Source organism: Ornithorhynchus anatinus, chromosome 3 (assembly GCF_004115215.2).
Source record: "Ornithorhynchus anatinus isolate Pmale09 chromosome 3, mOrnAna1.pri.v4, whole genome shotgun sequence".
NCBI classification, from domain to species: Eukaryota; Metazoa; Chordata; class Mammalia; order Monotremata; family Ornithorhynchidae; genus Ornithorhynchus; species Ornithorhynchus anatinus.
The window spans coordinates 18,266,867-18,285,914 of NC_041730.1; the positions used below are offsets into that span (position 1 = coordinate 18,266,867).

A 19,048-nucleotide genomic window follows, 5' to 3' on the forward strand; every position below is an offset into this window, starting at 1 on the left:
ACATAGTAAGCGCTTAACAAATACCACCATAATAACTCCTTGAGGGCAGGGACCACGTCTTCTATTTTTATCTTTTTCCAAAGTCCGAGAAAAGGGCCTTGCCAACAGTAGACGGTCAATAAATGCTGATGAAGGAATGACTGCAATGTTCTCTTGTGATTTCATCCGCCTTTCTAGCATATACCAATGCCCAGCAATTTCTTATTCTGAAAAGGGAAGTACGGTGTGTGAACATCTGAAAATCCCAAGTGGCCCAAAATGCAGATGAGAAAGATTAAAGGCCCAGAGAGGGTGGAGAGGCTGCAGTGAATTGAGGAAGCTCCAGCAGGGACGCCGAGAGAAGAGACGGGCAACGCAGGCGGACGGCTCAGAGAACACCGAGAGGAATCGGTGAGAGGGATTGGGTAAGAAGAGCAGGCTTCTTTGTCCTGGCTTTGATTTAGCCTCAGCTGAAGTTGGGGAAATGTGGGGGGAACAAAGTCCTTAAGGGGTCAGGTTTGGTTGGGATGAATGGGAATCAAGGTCGTTTTGGGTTTAATAATAGTAACAATTGTATTTGTTGAGTGCTTACTAGGTGCCAAGCACTTTTTTAAGCACTGGGGGAACGTGGGGCTCACAATTTTAATCCCCATTTTACAGATGAGGCGAATGAGGCACGGAGAAGTTAAGTGACTTGCCCAAGGTCACACAGCAGACGAGTGGCGGAACCGGGATTAGAACCCGCATCCTCTGGCTCCCAAGCCCGGGCTCATTCTGGTGGATGAATAGTTTGAACAGACTCAGCTTCTTGGCAAACTGTCCCTAGGAGAAGTAAGGGTGATTTGAAAAATATTCAGAAATATTCATTCATTCAGTCAGTAGTATTTATTGAGCGCTTACTATGTGCCGAGCACTGTACTAAGTGCTTGGAATGGACAATTCGGCAACAGATAGAGACAATCCCTGCCCTTTGACGGGCTTACGGTCTAATCGGGCAATAGGCGACAATATCCCCTGAACTACACTGTTGGGCAGGGATTGTCTCTATCTGTTGCCAAATTGATTATTCCAAGCACTCAATACAGTGCTCGGCACAGAGTAAGCGCTCAATAAATACGATGGAATGAATGAAGGTTCAGACGGCGAAGGAGACACTCTTTAAGCATTTGGTTTTCATCCCAACCTGAACCACGGAGAACGTACGTCCTTAAGCTGTAATTCATTTATTTATTGTAACGTCTGTCTCCCTCTCTAGACTGTAAGCTCCTTGTTGGCAGGGAGCCTCCCTACCAGCTCTATTGTAGAAGCAGCGGGGCTCAGCGGAAAGAGCCCGGGCTTGGGGGTCAGAGGTGAGGGGTTCGAATCCCGGCTCCGCCACTTGTCAGCTGCGGGACTATGGGCAAGTCACTTCACTTCTCTGTGCCTCAGTTACCTCACCTGTAAAATGGGGATGAAGACTGTGAGCCTCCCGTGGGACAACCTGATGAGCCTCTATCTACCCCAGCGCTGAGAACAGTGCTCTGCACATAGTAAGCGCGTAACAAATACCGCCATTATTATTATCATTATTGTATTGTAGAGAAGCGGCACGGCTTAGTGGACAGAGCGCGGGCCTGGGAGTCCGAAGGACCCGGGTTCTAATCCCAGCTCCGCCACATGTCTGCTGTGTGACCTTGGGCAAATCACTTCACTTCTCTGGGCCCATCAGTTACCCTATCTGTAGAATGGGGATTAAATAATAATGTTGGTATTTGTTAAGCGCTTACTACGTGCAGAGCCCTGTTCTAAGCGCTGGGGGAGATACAGGGTCATCAGGTTGTCCCACGTGAGGCTCACCGTCAATCCCCATTTTACAGATGAGGGAACTGAGGCACAGAGAAGTGAAGTGACTTGCCCACAGTCACACAGTTGACAAGGGGCAGGAGCCCCATGGGGGACAGAGACTGTGTCCAACCCAATTAACTTTTATCTACCCCAACGCTTAGAAGAGTACTTTGCACATAGTAAGTGCTTAACAAGTATCATAATTATTATGATTATCATCGAACTCTCCCAAGTGCTTAGTACAGTGCTCTGCACACAGTAAGCACTCAGTAAATACCGCTGATTGATTGGAAGAGGTCTTGGCGGGTGGGGAAATGGACATTTTATCCACCATCCAGTGGTATTTATTGAACACTTACTGCCTACCGAGTGTTTGGGAGGCTCACAGTCTAAACGACGGGCTCACAGTCACTTGTCTATCAACTCTATCGTTACTGGACTTTCTCAAAGGCTTAATACAGAGCTCTGCACACAGTATGAGCTTAATATGTACCACTGATCGATTGATTCACTGGAATAACCTACAGAAATTTTCCAATTCTTTACCAGGACAATGTTCTGATCCAGCAGAACAGATTGAGTCCTTTCACCCTGGGAAGAGATAAAATCTCTGACAGAGTGACTACCCTTCCCACCACCTCGCCTCCCCTTCTAAGCAGAAGAAAAATGGGGTAATAATAATAATGCTATTTGTTAATAATCGAGTTAGCGGACACAATCCCTGCCCTTGAATTCTTATGATCTGGCACTTTACAGACTCTCCTCTCTGTGGATGAGGTGCTGAGAGGGAACTGAACTACAGTGACGGGGGTTCTGAAGACGGTCTAACGTTTGGCAGTGCCGAGGGAAAGAATAATAACTGGGGCAACTGTTCAGCGCTTACTAGGTGTCGAGCACTGTGCTAAGCATCGGGGAAGATCTAAGATAGTCAGGTCCCACATGGGGCTCACGGCCTACGTAGGAGGAAGAACAGAAAAAGAACTAATAAATGCCACCTGCCCTCGGGTTTGAAGGATCGAGGCCCAGCTGCCGAAGAATGAATCTGTCCCTTTTTCTTCTGGAAAAGTGAAGCTCCCTCTAAATAGTAAGCTCGTTGTGGGCAGGGCACTTCATTCAATTGCATTTATTGAGCGCTTACTATGTGCAGAGCGCTGTACTAAACACTTGGAATGTACAATTCGGCAACAGATAGAAACAATCCCTGCCTAACAATGGGCTCACAGTCTAAACGACGGGCTCACAGTCACTTGTCTATCAACTCTATCGTTACTGGACTTTCTCAAAGGCTTAATACAGAGATCTGCACACAGTACGAGCTTAATATGTACCACTGATCGATTGCTTCACTGGAATAACCTACAGAAATTTTCCAATTCTTTACCAGGACAATGTTCTGATCCAGCAGAACAGATTGAGTCCTTTCACCCTGGGAAGAGATAAAAATCTCTGACAGAGTGACTACCCTTCCCACCACCTTGCCTCCCCTTCTAAGCAGAAGAAAAATGGGGTAATAATAATAATGCTATCTGTTAAGTGCTTACTTTGTGCCAAGCACTGTACGAAGAGCTGGGGATAGATACAAGATAATTAGGTCCCCCATGGGGCTTACAGTCAAATTAGGGAAGAAACAGGTATGAAATCACCATTTTGTAGGTGGGGGGAACTGAGGCATAGAGAAGTTAAGTGACTTGGTCAAGGTCACAATGTAGATAACCTGTCAGAGCTGGGGTTAGAACCCAGGTCCTCTGACTCCCAAGCCTGTGCTCTTTCCACTAAGCCAAACTACTCCATTCATGGAAGGAAGGAGTGTGAAGAAACTGACACGCCTTTCTTGCATGAATCTGCATTACGTCCTGCCGATTCCCCCCACAGAGTGAACTGGTCCTATGATTCACAAACACTGCCAAAGCGGCTGAAAATATACTTTTTTATGGTATTTATTAAGTACTTGCTATGTGTCTAAGTGCTGGGATTCATACAATCTGTTAAGGGAAGTTTTTAGGGAAGCAGCATTGCCTAATGGATAGAGCATGGGCCTGGGAGTCAAAAAGACCTGGATTCCCATGCTGGCTCTGCCATTTGTCTGCTGTGTGACCTTGGGCAAGTCACTTAAATTCTCTGTACCTTGGTTATCTCATCTGTAAAAGGGGGATTAGACTGGGGCCCCATGTGGGACAAGGTCTGTGTTCAACCTGATCTACCCCAGCATTTAGAACAGTACTTGACACAGAGGAAACGCTTAACAAATACTATTATTATTATTACTATTATTATTAAGACAACAATGATAGCTGCTAATTTCAGCAGCCGCTGCCAACCCTGGCCTATATACTTGTGCCACTGAGCCAGAACCAGGCTGTCTCTGATGTTTTCTGGGGTGAGAGAGATTTTTCCCTTGAAGGCTTTTCAAATTTAGTGACCCTGCACTATCCAAGAGCACTTTTCCCAGGGATTGTGACTATCAACTCTTTTTGAAGGTTCTTTTCCAAGTACTTAGGTTTTGTGGGGGTTTTTAGCGCTTACCGTGGGCCAGGTACTGTACTAAACGCTGAGACAGATGCCAGCTAATCAGGTTGGACACAGTCCATGTCCCACAAGGGACTCACAGTCTAAATCCTCATTTTTCAGATGAGGGAACTGAGGCATAGAGAATTTAAGTGCCTTGCCCAAGGACACACAGCGGACAAGTTGCAGAGCTGAGATTAGAACTGTGAGCCCGTTGTGGATTGTCTCTCTTTATTGCCGTATTGTTCTTTCCAAGCCCTAAGAACAGTGCTCTTCACACAGTAAGCGCTCAATAAATATGATTGAATGAATGAATGAACCCAGGTCCTTCTAACTCTCAGACCCGTGTTCCAGGCCACTAAGCCACGCTTCTTAGTACAGCACTCCCCGCTCACAATAAGTGCTCAATAAATACCCTGGTTTGTTTGATTCCACTGGGTTTGGCAACATGACTTTCTACTGTCCTTTTATCTGTTCCAGGGTTCAACATCACTGGCAACATTATGATACCACAGACTCTACCTGAGGGGGTGTTGGTAATCATTTCTTCAACTGGGATCAGTATCTCCCAGACTGGACAGGCTGGATCAGCGGAATCTCCCAAAAAGCCACCTAATAAAGTGAAGAAAATCCTTAAGGAGGAATCAAGGGTCCTAGGGGTGAGCCTGTCAGTCTCGAATGGGGTCCATGAGGGAATTAACTGTTCCTCCACAAGAGGACTACAGCACTAACTTGGGCTCGGTGATCTCTGTAAGCAGGGCCAGCCTGGCTCAAAATCATTCCTGGGAAATCCTGGGATGAAGTTTTGGGAGAGGGAGAAGGAGTTTGGAAGAACAGAAGTTCCTTTCTTTTTGGCCACTCTGGGATCCATCCCACCTAGCTCTTTAATGATTCTGAGTTTCCAAGCTTCACCTTCTAACTATCCTTGGCTCTTGTTTCTCCCACCACCCACTCCTCCCTTATACCATTCCCCTTGCCTGGAACTCCCCTCCCCGCTAAATCATCCTGACCACAGCTCTCCCCATCTTTAAAGCCCTCCTAAAATCCCAACTCCTCCAGGAGGCCTTTCCAATTAATCCATGGCCCTGGACTAAGACCATCTTGGAACTATGTGCTACGATTCTATCCTCAGTGCTCTTGCACAGAAATTCATCTTTAGGTGTCATTTATAGTATTCATATATCCATCTGTACAGTCATTTGATTTGTTTGTTTTGTCCAGGTGCGTTTGTAGCGACCTGTTTTATACCTCTTCTTCCTCCAACTATCTGTGAATTATGTTTGTCTGCCTCTCCCACTAGTTTCTAAGCTCCCTGAGGGCAGAGAACATGTATCCTGCAATTGCTGAGCTCTCTTACCAGCTTAGAGAAGTGTCTGGTATGCAGTAGGGATCCAGTATATGCAGTCGATCCATTAATTGGGGTAGGAAATTGCTGCTTGGAGTCAGGCAGGAGAAGGGCCAGCAAACAGAAAAAAAAGGGCAATTAGGAGCAGCTTAAAGCCAAATGGGGACTATTCCACCAGGGCCCTTGAGGTTTCGCACTGGACAAATCCATTCCCACTTGCAATTCCCCCCTGCCTCTACTCAAGAGAGATGGGGTGGTTCCCTGAAAGACCATTTCTTTACTCCCTCAGACTTAGGGAATGGTATCGAGAGGAGTTGAGGTGCTTTTTTGGACTACGAAAGAGAAATATGAAGTATCCCCTTTTAGAGGCCACACTGGGGACACGAATCTTATCCAAGCAGCCCCAGATGGACTTTGATAAGGAGGGACCACAATGCTTGTTCTTCGCCCTGGAAAAGGCTCCCTTCCCCTCCCACTTCTGTATTCTGTCCCAACACTTAGTACGGTGCTCTGCGCGTAGAAATACCATCTACTACTATTATAATTACTACAGGGGTGTGTGATGGAAGCAGTGTCCCGTGAGAATTAACGGGACTGGGTCTGGAGTTGTCAAATAATCTTACTTTATTTTAGGGCGACCAACCCCACCCGCACAATACGTCGGTTTTCCCCCATGAAAGGAGCTCCAGAGCACAGGAGACTGTGTTCTCCCCACTCTGGCCCAATGCTCCTCACTGATGGATTAAAAGTTCTCCATCGCCTTGCCCCCTTCCTACCTCACCTCCCTTCTCTCCTACAGCCCAGCCCTCACACTCTCCGCTCCTCTGCTGCTAATTTTCTCAATGTGCCTCCATCTCTCCTGTCTTGCCACTGACCCCTGGCCCACGTCCTACCTCTAGCCTAGAGTGCCCTCCCTCCTCAAATCTGCCAATCACTCTTCCCTCTTCAAAGCCCTACTTGAAGGAGACCTCCTCCAGGAGGACTTCCCAAACTAAGCCCCTATTTTCCTCAGCTCCCGTTCCCTTCTGCGTCACCCTGACTCGCTCTCTTTGCTCTTCCCTCCCACCCGAGCCGCAGTACTTATGTATATGTGTATATATCTTTAATTCTATTTATTTATATTGATGCCTGTTTACTCCTATCGTTGTCTATCTCCTCCTCTAGACTGTGAGCCCCTTGTGGGCGGGGTTTGTCTCTGTATTGCTGTATTGTACTTTCCAAGTGCTTAGTACAGTGCTCTGCACAAAGTCAATAAATACGATCGAAAGAATGAATGAAAGTGTTCCTCTCTCTGATCCTCAGGCTCTTTGATCCTTCACCTTAATGATCCCTCGGCGGGGAGCCCCGGTCCCTCCATCTTCCCTGGGAGGGAATTACATTTGGCCCCAAAGTGAAAAATGAGCTCATTATTTCTCTCTGCGTTCTTCCCAGGTTCTCCAGATTCTGATCGGCCTGATACTCCTGTTCTTGGGGGGCATTTTGGCTTCTGTTTCGGTCCATCCTGATCTCCAGCCTTTGTTGAGGTACCCATTCCTGGGAGCAATGTTGGTGAGTCAAGTCATTCGCACTGCTGGAGAAACCATTCCTCTCATATGATCTTGATGATCATATTTACAGTCATGATTCCTTGGTATAAGATTGATAGGTTTAAAAACCTTTTGCTCATCAGTCCATTATGGCGCTGCACAGTTTTAATCTGTCCTGAGGTGGTTCTGTAGACTTTTGATATTCCAGTGGAAAAGCACATGCACAGATGGAGAAACATATCATGGAGCTGGGACCTGGACAGGGAGCAAAGGAGATTGGGGAAGCAAGAACAGAGCATCAGGAGAGAGAAAGAGAGAGAGAGTTAGCCAAAAGGCATTAGAGAGCAGGAAATGCAAGTGGAGAGAGACACACCCTTCTTGTCCCCAACTCTTCCCCCTTCCACCACTATCTCTGCTTCTCTTCTCCTGGACCATCCAACCAGGTCTACCTACTCCATTCTCTCCCAAATGCTTAGCACAGTGCTCTGCACGTAGTAAGTGCTCAATAAATACCACTGATGGTTTGATCCATTCAGCTCCATTTTACCCCACTAGAGATTCAGTAATAATAGTAATATGCTATTTCCTGATATTTCTCTCTCCCATCTGGCAAATGCGCCTCCCCTAAGTGGACCCTTATAAATGAAGGAGAGATGGGAGAACAAGAGGAAGGAAAAAAGAGGAAGAGAAGAAAGAGGAGAAGGAGGAGGAAGACAGGGAGGAAATGAAAGGAGAAAGTTGAGGGTACGATGAACAAAGTCAGTGCATCCCAAGTGTTTGGGTTCTGAAGTATCTTCACTAAATGCAAGATAGTCACACTCTTTCCAGACCTGGTCCCAGGCCTCAGATTGGGGGTGAGGGGGAGGGAGTGGGATGCAAGGAGGATGCTTCTAATCAATTGATAAATCAGTCAATAAATCATATTTATTGAGTGCTTACTGTAGGCAGAGCACTGTACTAAGTGCTTGGCAGAGTACGGTATAGCAGAGTTGGTAGACACGATTCCTGCCTTCAAGGAGCTTTTGTTCTAAAGGGGGAGACAGTTAATATAAAAAAAAAATTACAGATAGGTACCTAAGTGGTGTGAGGCTGAGCATGGGGTGATTAAGGATGCAAATCCAAGGTCGAGGTTGATGCGGAAGGCAGAGGGAGTAGAAGAAATGAGGGTTATTCAGGGTCCCCTCTAAACTGTAAGCATGTTAAGGGCAGGGAACGATGCCCTATTACTCTCTTATATTGTACTCTCCCAAGCACAGTGCTCTGCACACAGTAAGTGCTCAATAGATATCATTGATTGATTGCTCTGCACACACTAAGCACTCAATAAATATAGTGGATTGACTGAGATGTGCCTTCATTTAAGCTTTGAAGATGGGTAGAGCCAACATCTGTTAGATATGAAAGGGGAGGGAGTTCCAGGCCAGAGGCGGGATGTGAGCTAGGGGTAGGCAAAGACTTCCAGACCTCTTCTCTTGCCTTTGGTCCTCAGGAGGGAAAAGATACTAGGCTCACACTGTACACGCACGAGAAAATCAAAGCTGGCATACTATCTTGGAAGGATGCGAGGCATGTCAGCCCGTTGCATGCTAGTTGGGAATCACTGTTCTAAGGCCAGTCCCAGAGGGATCAGGAGACTTCTCCTTTTCAAACAATGACCCAGAAACCTTCTTATTTACTCGACTTGGAGGCAGCTCTCCTCCAGTTTGAGGAAGTCGTTCTAAGACCTCGAGAAAGACTTCAAAACAGTGGCCTTAGAGCAAAGAGTGATCGGCCCAAGGCAGGGATCGGGTGAATAGATTGGAAAGAAGCACTGTGAATGAGGAGAATAAAGGAAGAATTCTTTCAGGTGAACACTGTAGAGGAAAAAGATGTCCTTCTGGCTAAGTCGATTAGAAATTCAGGCCGTTCTTCTGCTTCTGCCAGGTTTCCCAGACTCTGCCTATCATATTAAATGTCCATCGGGTTTTGGATACTTGATGCCGACAGACCGTAAGCTCACTGAGGGCAGGGACTGAGTCTGCTATATTTTTGTCCTATACTCTCCCAAGCACTCAGTCCAGTGTTCTTCATAGAGAAAGCGCTCAGTAAATATAGTTGACTGACTGACAAAATGGTACTGGGTTTCTTCGGTTGCACTTCTTTGGACCGTCCTTCGAGCTTCCCTCAGGTCAGATTCCACAAGGGAGAGTCCAGTGCCTCGTAGCTCTGAAGAATGGAGATCTATGTGGGGTAGAGGAGGAGTCATTGGTGTTGACATTTCAGTTTTTGATGTGCTCCTTCTCCTGACAGTTCATCATTTCAGGCTCCCTCTCAGTTGCGGCTGAAAGAAAACCCACCAAACTGTTGGTGAGTAACAACATTTCCTCTTTTCCTAGGTCCCAAGAGGCAGTGACCTTTTGAAAGAGTAAACTTTGTGGGCAAAGGGGAGAGGAGGCGAGGGAAATGGGAAAGTAGGGGCAGGGAAGGTTGGAAGAGAAGTCTTGAAGTGAGGACTGAGTTTTGAAGGAGCAAAAGTGCAGGGGGGAGAGGTGAGTCAGATAATAGAGGAAATGGAGGAGAGAACTTTCAGTGTCCCCATAGAATTCTAGCCCCCTGTGGAACAGTGACAGGGAAAATTGGCTTATCTTGCATCTCCCCCAGAACTTAATAAAGAGTTTTGGAGTTTGGGGCTGGGGGGTGGGGAGTTAGACGGTATTTTATGTGTTTGACACGTAGTCAGTGTTCTCAGTTCTCCTGTTCTCCCCCACCCGCTTAGGCTGTGGCCCCAAGTGGGACGGGGACTGAGTCCAACCTCTTCAACCGGTGTCTACCCCGTCACTTAGAACAATGTTTGACACATAGTAAGTGCTTAACAAATACCATAAAAAGCATTATTAGCTTAAAAGAATATAAGAATAGGACTAGAAGAATAGGAGTTTTTCTAGGCTTTGTTCATCAATTCATAGCCTCATATAGTGGTATGCACTGTTGAGTTCTGGTCAATTTCATCCCTCACTGTCTTTTCAGGTTTTCGGGGAGGATGAACTCATTCAGATAATTATAATTATGGTACTTCTGAAACGCTTACTCTGTGCTAAGCTCCTTATCAAGCGCTGGGGTAGATACAAGATAATCAGTTTGGACGCAGCCCCTGACCCATATGGGGCTCACAGTCTAAGTAGGAGGGAGTGGGATTCAATCCCCGTTTTACAGATGAAGAAACTGAGGCCTAGAGAAGTTAAGTGACTCGCCTAAGATCACACAGTAGACACGTGGCAGAGCCAGGATTAGAACCCATGACTTTCTAACTCCCGGGCCTGTGGTCTACCCGCTCCACCATGCTGCTTCTCTTATAGTAACAGTATTTGTTTAAGCGCTTCCTATGTGCCGGGCACTGTACTGAGCACAGGGATGGCTACAAGTAAATCGGGTTGGATGCGGTCCCAGGTGGGGCTCAGTCTCTCCCCATTTTACAGATGAAGTCACTGAGGCGCAGAGAAGCAAAGTGTCTTGCCCAAGGTCACACAGCAGACAAGTGGTGGATCGGATGCAGTCCCAGGTGGGGCTCAGTCTCTCCCCATTTTACAGATGAAGTCACTGAGGCGCAGAGAAGCAAAGTGTCTTGCCCAAGGTCGCACAGCAGACAAGTGGTGGAGCTGGGATTAGAACCCAGGTCCATGCTCTTTCACCTAGGTCACTTTACTTCCCAGCCATCAGGGGAATTCCCAGTTGGGTGTCTGCAGGCACTTGCGGTTGTCTTAAACCGTCGAGTCGTGTCCGACCCACAGCGACGCCACGGTCACATCGCTCCCAGATCGCCCCACTTCCAGCCGCAATCGTTCCGGTAGCGTATCTGGAGGGTTTTCTCGGTCAAAATATGGACGTGGTTTACCGTTGCCTCCTTCCACGCGGTAGACGAGCCTCTGCCCTCGACTCTCTCCCGTGTCGCTTCTGCCCAGCACAGGTGAGTGAAGGCTGCTAATGTCTTTCAGGGACAAGGCAGCCTAGGAATGAACGCCATTAGCGCCTTAGCTGCGGCTACTGGGTTCCTGATCCTCACCATCAATATGGCCAAAATTGCCTCGAACCCTGATCTCTGTCTGCATTCGTTTTCACACCATCCCTTTGCCTCGGGTCATTTTGACTACGATGAGCCCGACCAGACCGAAGAGACTGTAACAGCAACAGTGAAGACCGAAATAACTGAACCCGAGAGACATTTGTTAGTGCAGCATTACGATTATTTCCCTCACTTTATTTTAACCTTCTTGGATGAAATGTGCTTCTTGGCTAATTCCAGTTTGAATGTAAGTATTCTGGGGCTGAATGCTAGCACTCTGGTACTACTAATAATAATAACCATAATTCTGGTATTTGTCAAGCGCTGCCTATATGCCGGGCACTGTACTGAGGGCTGGGGTGGATCAAAGCAAATTGGGTCAGACACAGTCCCCGTCCCACCTGGGGCTCATAGTCTCAAATCCCCATTTTACAGATGAGGCAACTGAGGCCCAGAGAAGTGAAGTGACCTGCCCGAGGTCACACGGCAGCCAAGTGGAGGAGTCGGGATTAGAATCCATGAGCTTCTGACTCCCAGGCCCAAGCTCTGTCCACTGCACCATGCTATGGTAATAATAATGTTGGTATTTGTTAAGCGCTTACTATGTGCAGAGCACTGTTCTAAGCGCTGAGGTAGATACAGGGTAATCAGGTTGTCCCACGTGAGGCTCACAGTTAATCCCCGTTTTCCAGATGAGGGGACTGAGGCACAGAGAAGTGAAGTGACTTGCCCACAGTCACACGGCTCAGAGTGGCGGAGCTGGGAGTCGAACTCATGAGCTCTGACTCCGAAGCCCGGGCTCTTTCCACTGAGCCACCTCCAAGCCACTTAGAACAGTGTTCTTCTCAGAATAGGTGCTCAGTAAATGTGATTAATTGGTTGACTGGGGTGTGGTCCAATGATTCCTGTCTCAGGCACACTGCCTAATTTGGGGACTGGCCCTGGATGTGCACCCATCTGGAAATTCTTCTGCTTACCCATGATTTTGGACGTGAAGGGAGAGGATGAGGATGGCTACTTTATGCCTTTGACAAGACCCCATCCATATTCTCTTTATTTTTATGATGATGATGTTGGTATTTGTTAAGTGCTTACTATATGCCCAGCACTGTTCTAAGCGCTGGGGGAGATAGAAGGTTATCAGGTTGTCCCAGGTGGGGCTCGCAGTCTTAATCCCCATTTTACAGACCAGGTCACTGAGGCACAGAGAAGTGAAGTGACTTGTCCAAAGTCACCCAGCTGACAAGTGGCGGAGTCGGGATTAGAACCCACGACCTCTGACTCCCAAGCCCGGGCTCTTTCCACTAAGCCACGCTGCTTCTCTAATATCATTCATTCACTCATTCACTTCATTCAGTCATATTCAATGAGTGCTTAGCGTGTTCAGAGCACCGTACTAAGTGGAAGGGAGAGTGCGATACAACAGTAAACAGTCACATTCCCTGCCCGCAACGAGTTTACAGTCTAGAGGACGGAGCCCCCATCCTTCCCAAAATAAACCCTCACACCACACTCCGTTCCCCCGCCTTCTCTCTCACCTCCGGAAGGCACGCTTCTGCCCGCAAAGAACGGCCCTCCTTCACTCCCACAAGCTGTTCGCAAAGGAAACCGTGGCTCCAGAACTGGGGCATTGTAATCTCACTACGATCTTCTCATTTTGCAGCGGATTAAATCTATGATGCTCATTCTCACCATCCTGGAATTCTGCATCGCCGCCTTCCTCACCTGCATTATTTGGAAAGCATCTGACTTTCGATATAACAAGGTGCGTGAGCGCCGGGCTGGGAGTTGAGAGATTCAGGTCCTCTCCCTGCTCTGCTCCCCGATTTCTTGCAAAGAGCTGGGCAAATCACTTAACTCCGGGTCTCGGTTCCCCCTTTTGTGAAATAGGATAAAAACCGCTTCTTCCTTCCTCCTGGGCCATTTTGAGAGCAAAACGAACAGGGGTAGATTGAACAAAATGCCTCCCCTTCGTTTTTAATTATACCATTGAAAATAATGATGTCACCGCTCTTCATTATAAAAGAGGCAGGTGGCATTAAGGACTTTCTTTAAAATGGACACCCCATAGCATCTTACCTTCCTTGCAGCAAAGAACCCGTGGCGTCCAAGGAGGCAGATGAAAATCACAGTTGATGACAGTCGTGGCGTTCACGGCACGTGTTTCTCTACTGCCCTTTTCTCGGTTTGCCTCTCCGTTTTTTATTAAACTATTTCAAATAATGCTATCACTGCTATTCGTTCTGAAAGAGGCAGGTGGCATTAAGATCGTTGTTTAAAATGGACACCCCGTAGCATCTTATCTTCCTTGCAACGAAGGAACGGGTGGTGTCCCAGGAGACAGACGGCGATCACGGTTGACGACAGTCATTGTAGTCACAGCACATCTGTCTCTACGGCCTCTTTCTTGGTTTGGCTCACCGATCTCCAGTCCACCTTGTTCTTCTGATATTCGATTATTTTTTTCAGCGCTCCTCCTCCTGTCTGTCAGCACTCCAGCGAGTGGTGATGATGGGGGCAGTCAGATGGAAAAAGGCAGCAGGAAGTCCAGGTGGCTGTGTGACTAACCAGAATATTTGATCTGGTTTACAGAGGATGATTTTCCAGGCACAGTCTCAAGGGATCAATTCCTGTGGACTTAGGACGGCGCGGCTCGAATCTGACTATGAAGAGTTGGTGACTACTTAGCTGGAAATCCACCCATTCCAACGGAGAAGCGAATCCAGTGATTGATGCCCGGGCAGAGAAGATGGGACAAGAAACAGGCTGATCATAACCCGTCTCCCCCCTTAGACTGTAAGCTCGTTGTGGGCAGGGAATGTGTCCATCAACTCTGTTGTACTGTACCCTTCCAAGCGTTTAATACAATGCTCTGCTCTAAGTAAGCGCTCAATAAATACAATTGATGTTGATGGTGACGATGATTAGAGATTTGGGTTAAACTTTATATTGATTATTACGTCTGGTACTTCCACTCTGAATGGATTTCATAATGAAGGGCATGACTTTCAAACGGAATCAATCCCTAAAGATTAGATTAGGGAGAATTTAGGTCAGAATGGGTTCTGAGAGAGAGTGGAGGATGATACAGAGGATTTCAGGGTCCCCTTCTTTCTTTAGAGATTGGTAAGACGGTGGACACGGGGATTTTCCGAGTCTCCCTAGATCTAAAATAGAGTCTCCCTTGGTGTCCAGTTGACCCCTGGCTCAGGTCTCAAAAAATATCGAATGGGTTTGGGCTGAGTCACACGATCTTTGCATCTCCCTCCCTCGGCCCCGACCCACCCACCCCATTTAGGGACTCTAAGGAGAGGGGGGAGGGCGTGTAGCAGAAGCGGTCTCTCCCGCTCTGTGCTTGGTGGTTGCTCCATGTACCTGTCACCTGCTGGGTCTTCAAGTCCCAGTGAGATAACTTGACCAGTGAGAGCATTCAAAAATAATAGTCAGTTCTAGAAAACTCCTCTGTATCCACACTTAGAGCCATATAAGGGACAGACTAATGAAAACCAAACGGTCCAGTGTAAACCCAGACAGAGGAAGCAGCCCAGCCTACTGGAAATGGGAGGGCCCGGGAGTCCTCTAGACTGTAAGCTTACCGTGGGCAGGGAACATTTATATCAACTCTGTCGCACTGTATAGCCTGGAAATCAGAAATTCACGGGTTCTGATCCCTGCTTCGCCACTTGTCTGCTGTGTGACCTTAGGCAAGTCACTTACTTCACCTCTCCGTGTCTCGGTTCCCTCATCTGCAAAATGGGAATTCAATATCTGTACTTCCTCCTATTTAGGCTGTGAGCTCCATAGGGGACCTGATTATTTTGTATCCACCCCAGTGCTTAGAACATTGTTTGACACACAGTTAAGTGCTTAACAAAAACCACAGTTATCATTATTATTATTATTAGATGATTGGTATCCACCCAGACAACACCCTCAGCTCTTAGTTATTGCTGGGAATTGTATTTATTGAGCGCTTACCGTGTGCAGAGCACTGTACTAAGTGCTTAAATAATCATTGTATTTGTTAAGCACTCACTAAATGCCAAGCACTGTTCTAAGCGCTGGGGAAATACAAGGTAATCAGGTTGGCCCACGTCGGGGCTCACGGGCTTAATCCCCATTTTACAGAAGAGGGAACCGAGGCACAGGGAAGTCAAGTGACTTGCCCAAGGTCACACAGCAGACAAATGGCAGAGCCCGGATTAGAACCCACGACCTCTGACTCCCAAGCCTGGGTTCTCATCACTGAGCCACGCTGCTTAGGAGAAGAAAGCAAAGGAGGAGAGACTGCTGTTGTACCTCCCTGGAAGATGGGTTATTCGGGGGAACCCCGCCTCCCCAACCTGTACTTCTTTTTCTAAACTCAATTCGTCCCCTCTAGCCTCTCGAGTCAACCCACATTCGGTTCCCTTTTCCAGATTCGGGGCGATGAGGGAGGGGAGGCTCCTTCCTCCGTCTCCTCGTTGGAGAGCTGGGCCTAATGGCCCTTGTTATCACTGCACGTTTGTTGCCACCTCCGCCCCTAGAGCAGGCGGGCGGGGAATATGCTTTTGCCATCCCCAGTGGGGTACGATCAGCCGGAGCAGGCGTCTGACCGTGATGCCACAATCCCCCAGGACTCCTCCTTAGGTACCTAGAAAGTGCTTAAATCACTCAACCAATCGGTGGTATTCATTCAGTGGTATTTATTGAGCGCTTACTATGTGCAGAACACTGTACTAAGCACTTGGAATGTACAAATCAGTGTAGAGCACACTCCTAAACTGCCTGGGAGAGGACATAAAATGAAATTGGTAGACACATTCCCTACCCACACTGAGCTTATAGTCTAGATGGAGACAGACCAGTACAGCTACCCTCAAACTGGGGCACCGCACAGTCCGGCAGAGGAATCTGACCAATCGGTAATAGTAATGGTCATTGGGGTATTTGCTGATCACTTGGTACGGGTCAAGAACCGGACTAGACGCATGATAATCGGATCAGAGCCAGTTCCCGTCAAACAGGGAGACGGAGAAGAAGAAGAAGAATGTTGGTATTTGTTAAGCGCTTACTATGTGCCGAGCACTGTTCTAAGCACTGGGGTAGACAGAGGGGAATCAGGTTGTCCCACGTGGGGCTCACAGTCTTAATCCCCATTTTACAGATGAGGGAACTGAGGCACAGAGAAGTGAAGTGACTCGCCCACAGTCACACAGCCGACAAGAGGCAGAGCTGGGATTCGAACTCAGGAGCCCTGACTCCAAAGCCCGTGCTCTTTCCACTGAGCCACGCTGCTTCTCCACAGATGAGGCCACTGAGGCCCAGAGAAGTGGCGGCTTGCTCGGGGTCACACAGCAGGGAAGTGGTGGAGGCGGGATCATTCATTCATTCATTCATTCAATAGTATTTAATGAGCCCTTACTATGGGCAGAGCACTGTACTAAGCACTTGGAATATACAATTTGGCAACAGATAGAAACAATCCCTGCCCAATGACGGGCTTACAGTCTAACTGGGGGAGACAGACGGACCAAAACAAGACAACACAATCACAATAAACAGAATCAAGAAATCAGGTCTTCTGACCCCCAGGCCTATGTTTTAGGCAATCATCTATTTATAGTGCCATTAACCTCCATCCATCTTAGTCACGCTGTTGGAGAACAGAAAGCCTCTAGGGTCAAGAGAGTCCTTTCCTTTATCAATACATCAATTAGTTGTGTTTATTCAGCAGCTAGGTTTTTTTTTCTGGCTTTATTAAGCTCTAACTATGTGTCAAGTACTGTTCTAAGTGCTAGGGTAGATATTACAGTAAGGGCTCGATAAATACGATTGAATGAATGAATATGTTTATCAGACTGGACACAGTCCCTGTCCCTCATTCACAGTCAAGTTGGAGAGAGTAGGATTCAATCCCCATTTTATAGTTGAGGAAACGGGCACAGAGAAGTTAAGTGACTTGTCCAAGATCACGCGGCAAGCCATGGACAAGGTCAGGTTTAGAACCCATACGCCCTGACTTTCCAGGCCCAAGGTCTTTCCACTAGGCAATACTACTGCTTCTCTATTTAGCACCTGTTGGGTGCTAAACACCCAATCGTTTTAATGAGATGTTTTAATGAGATGTTCATCCCCTTGATTCTATTTATTGCTATTTTTCTTGTCTGTCCGTCTCCCCCGATTAATAATAATAATAATGTTGGTATTTGTTAAGCGCTTACTATGTGCCGAGCACTGTTCTAAGCGCTGGGGTAGACACGGGGGAATCAGGTTGTCCCACGTGGGGCTCACGGTCTTCATCCCCATTTTACAGATGAGGGAACTGAGGCACCGAGAACTGAAGTGACTTGCCCAAAGTCACACAGCTGACAAGTGGCCAAGCTGGGATTAGACTGTGCGCCCGTCAAAGGGCAGGGACTGTCCCTATCAGTTACCGATTTGAACATTCCAAGCGCTTAGTCCAGTGCTCTGCACATAGTAAGTGCTCAATAAATACTACTGAATGAATGAACGAATGAAACACTGGACCAATCACTTGGGAAAATCCAACAGCAAGACATGCATTCCCTTCCCTCAAAGAGCGTACCATTTAATCGGGGCTGCAGATGAAATCAGGTTCACAAAGAGTGAATTTAAAGGAAGCAAAAGGGTGTAGCAGGAAGTGGGAAAGCAGCATGGTCTAGTGGTTAGAGTCCGGGCCTGAGAGTCAGAATGACCTGGGCTCTAATCCCGGGTCTGCCACTTGTCTGCTCTGTGACCTTGGTCAAGTCATTTCACTTCTCCGAGTCTCAGTTACCTCTTTGTAATATGGGGATTAAGACTATGAGCCTCAAGTGGGACATGGACTGTGTCCAATTTGATTACCTTATATCTCCCCTAGGGCTTAGTACAGTGCCTGGCACGTAGTAAGCGCGTAATAAATAACATAAAAAAGTAGGACAAATAGACAAGGATGAAGTAGCTGAATAAATAATTGAATGCACAAATCGATACATTCATAGATATAAATTAAATGAAATAGATGTGTATATTAATGATGAGTATAGTGTGTGTGTGTGTATATCTTATATGATGTATAAGAATCCCGGCTCTGCCACTTGTCAGCTGTGGGACTGTGGGCAAGTCACTTAACTTCTCTGTGCCTCAGTGACCTCATCTGTAAAATGGGGATTAAGACTGTGAGCCTCATGTGAGACAACCTGATTACTCTGTATGTATCCCAGCGCTTAGAACAGTGCTCTGCACATAGTAAGCGCTTAACAAATACCAACATCATTATATATATGATATATACCAACACAATATATATATAGTGTTTTCTTTATTTGATTAATGCTGAGGCTAGTGATTGCCCTTCTTATTCAAAAAAGATGCCAATGAGAAGCAGTGTGGCTTAGTGGATAGAGCACGGGCCTGGGAGTCAGAAGGACCTGGGTTCCAATCTCAGCTACACCACATATCTTCTGGGTGACCTTGGGCAAATCACTTCACTTCTCTGGGCCTCAGCTACCTCATCTGTATAATGAGGATAAAGAGTGTGAGCCTCTTGTGGGGGTCCAACCCGATTAGCTTGTATCTACTCCAGCACTTAGAACAGTGCTTAGCACACAATAAGCCCTACACAAGTATCACTATCATTATTATCCTTATTATGGTTTTTATAAATGACATTAATGGTATAGGCCCAACAGCTATCCCTTCCATACGAAGTTGGGACCAGAATTCAGGGCTCCAGATTCCCAGATCTCTATTCTTTCCCCTGGACCATCTGCTGGGCTGCTTCCACGAGAGTCATTCAATAAATCAATGGTATTTATTGAGGACTTACTATGTGCAGAGCACTGGACT

At 47.1% G+C, this 19,048-nt stretch overlaps 1 protein-coding gene across 2 annotated transcripts; it reads left to right on the forward strand.

Annotated features, from left to right (window-relative positions):
• Positions 1-202: 202 nt before the first annotated feature.
• On the forward strand, positions 203-14,147 carry LOC103170898 (membrane-spanning 4-domains subfamily A member 6A-like). 2 transcript variants are annotated; one of them, XM_007670608.4, is made up of 7 exons: positions 203-390; positions 4,789-4,967; positions 7,085-7,201; positions 9,469-9,525; positions 11,151-11,465; positions 12,882-12,983; positions 13,811-14,147. In XM_007670608.4, the coding sequence occupies exons 2-7, from the start codon at positions 4,812-4,814 to the stop codon at positions 13,904-13,906; spliced, it is 843 nt and encodes a 280-aa protein (XP_007668798.1). In that variant the 5' UTR covers positions 203-390; positions 4,789-4,811; the 3' UTR covers positions 13,907-14,147. The 2 variants fall into 2 exon arrangements, with proteins under 2 accessions (XP_007668798.1, XP_007668797.1); XM_007670607.4 differs by having other exon boundaries at positions 204-404.
• Positions 14,148-19,048: the final 4,901 nt, after the last annotated feature.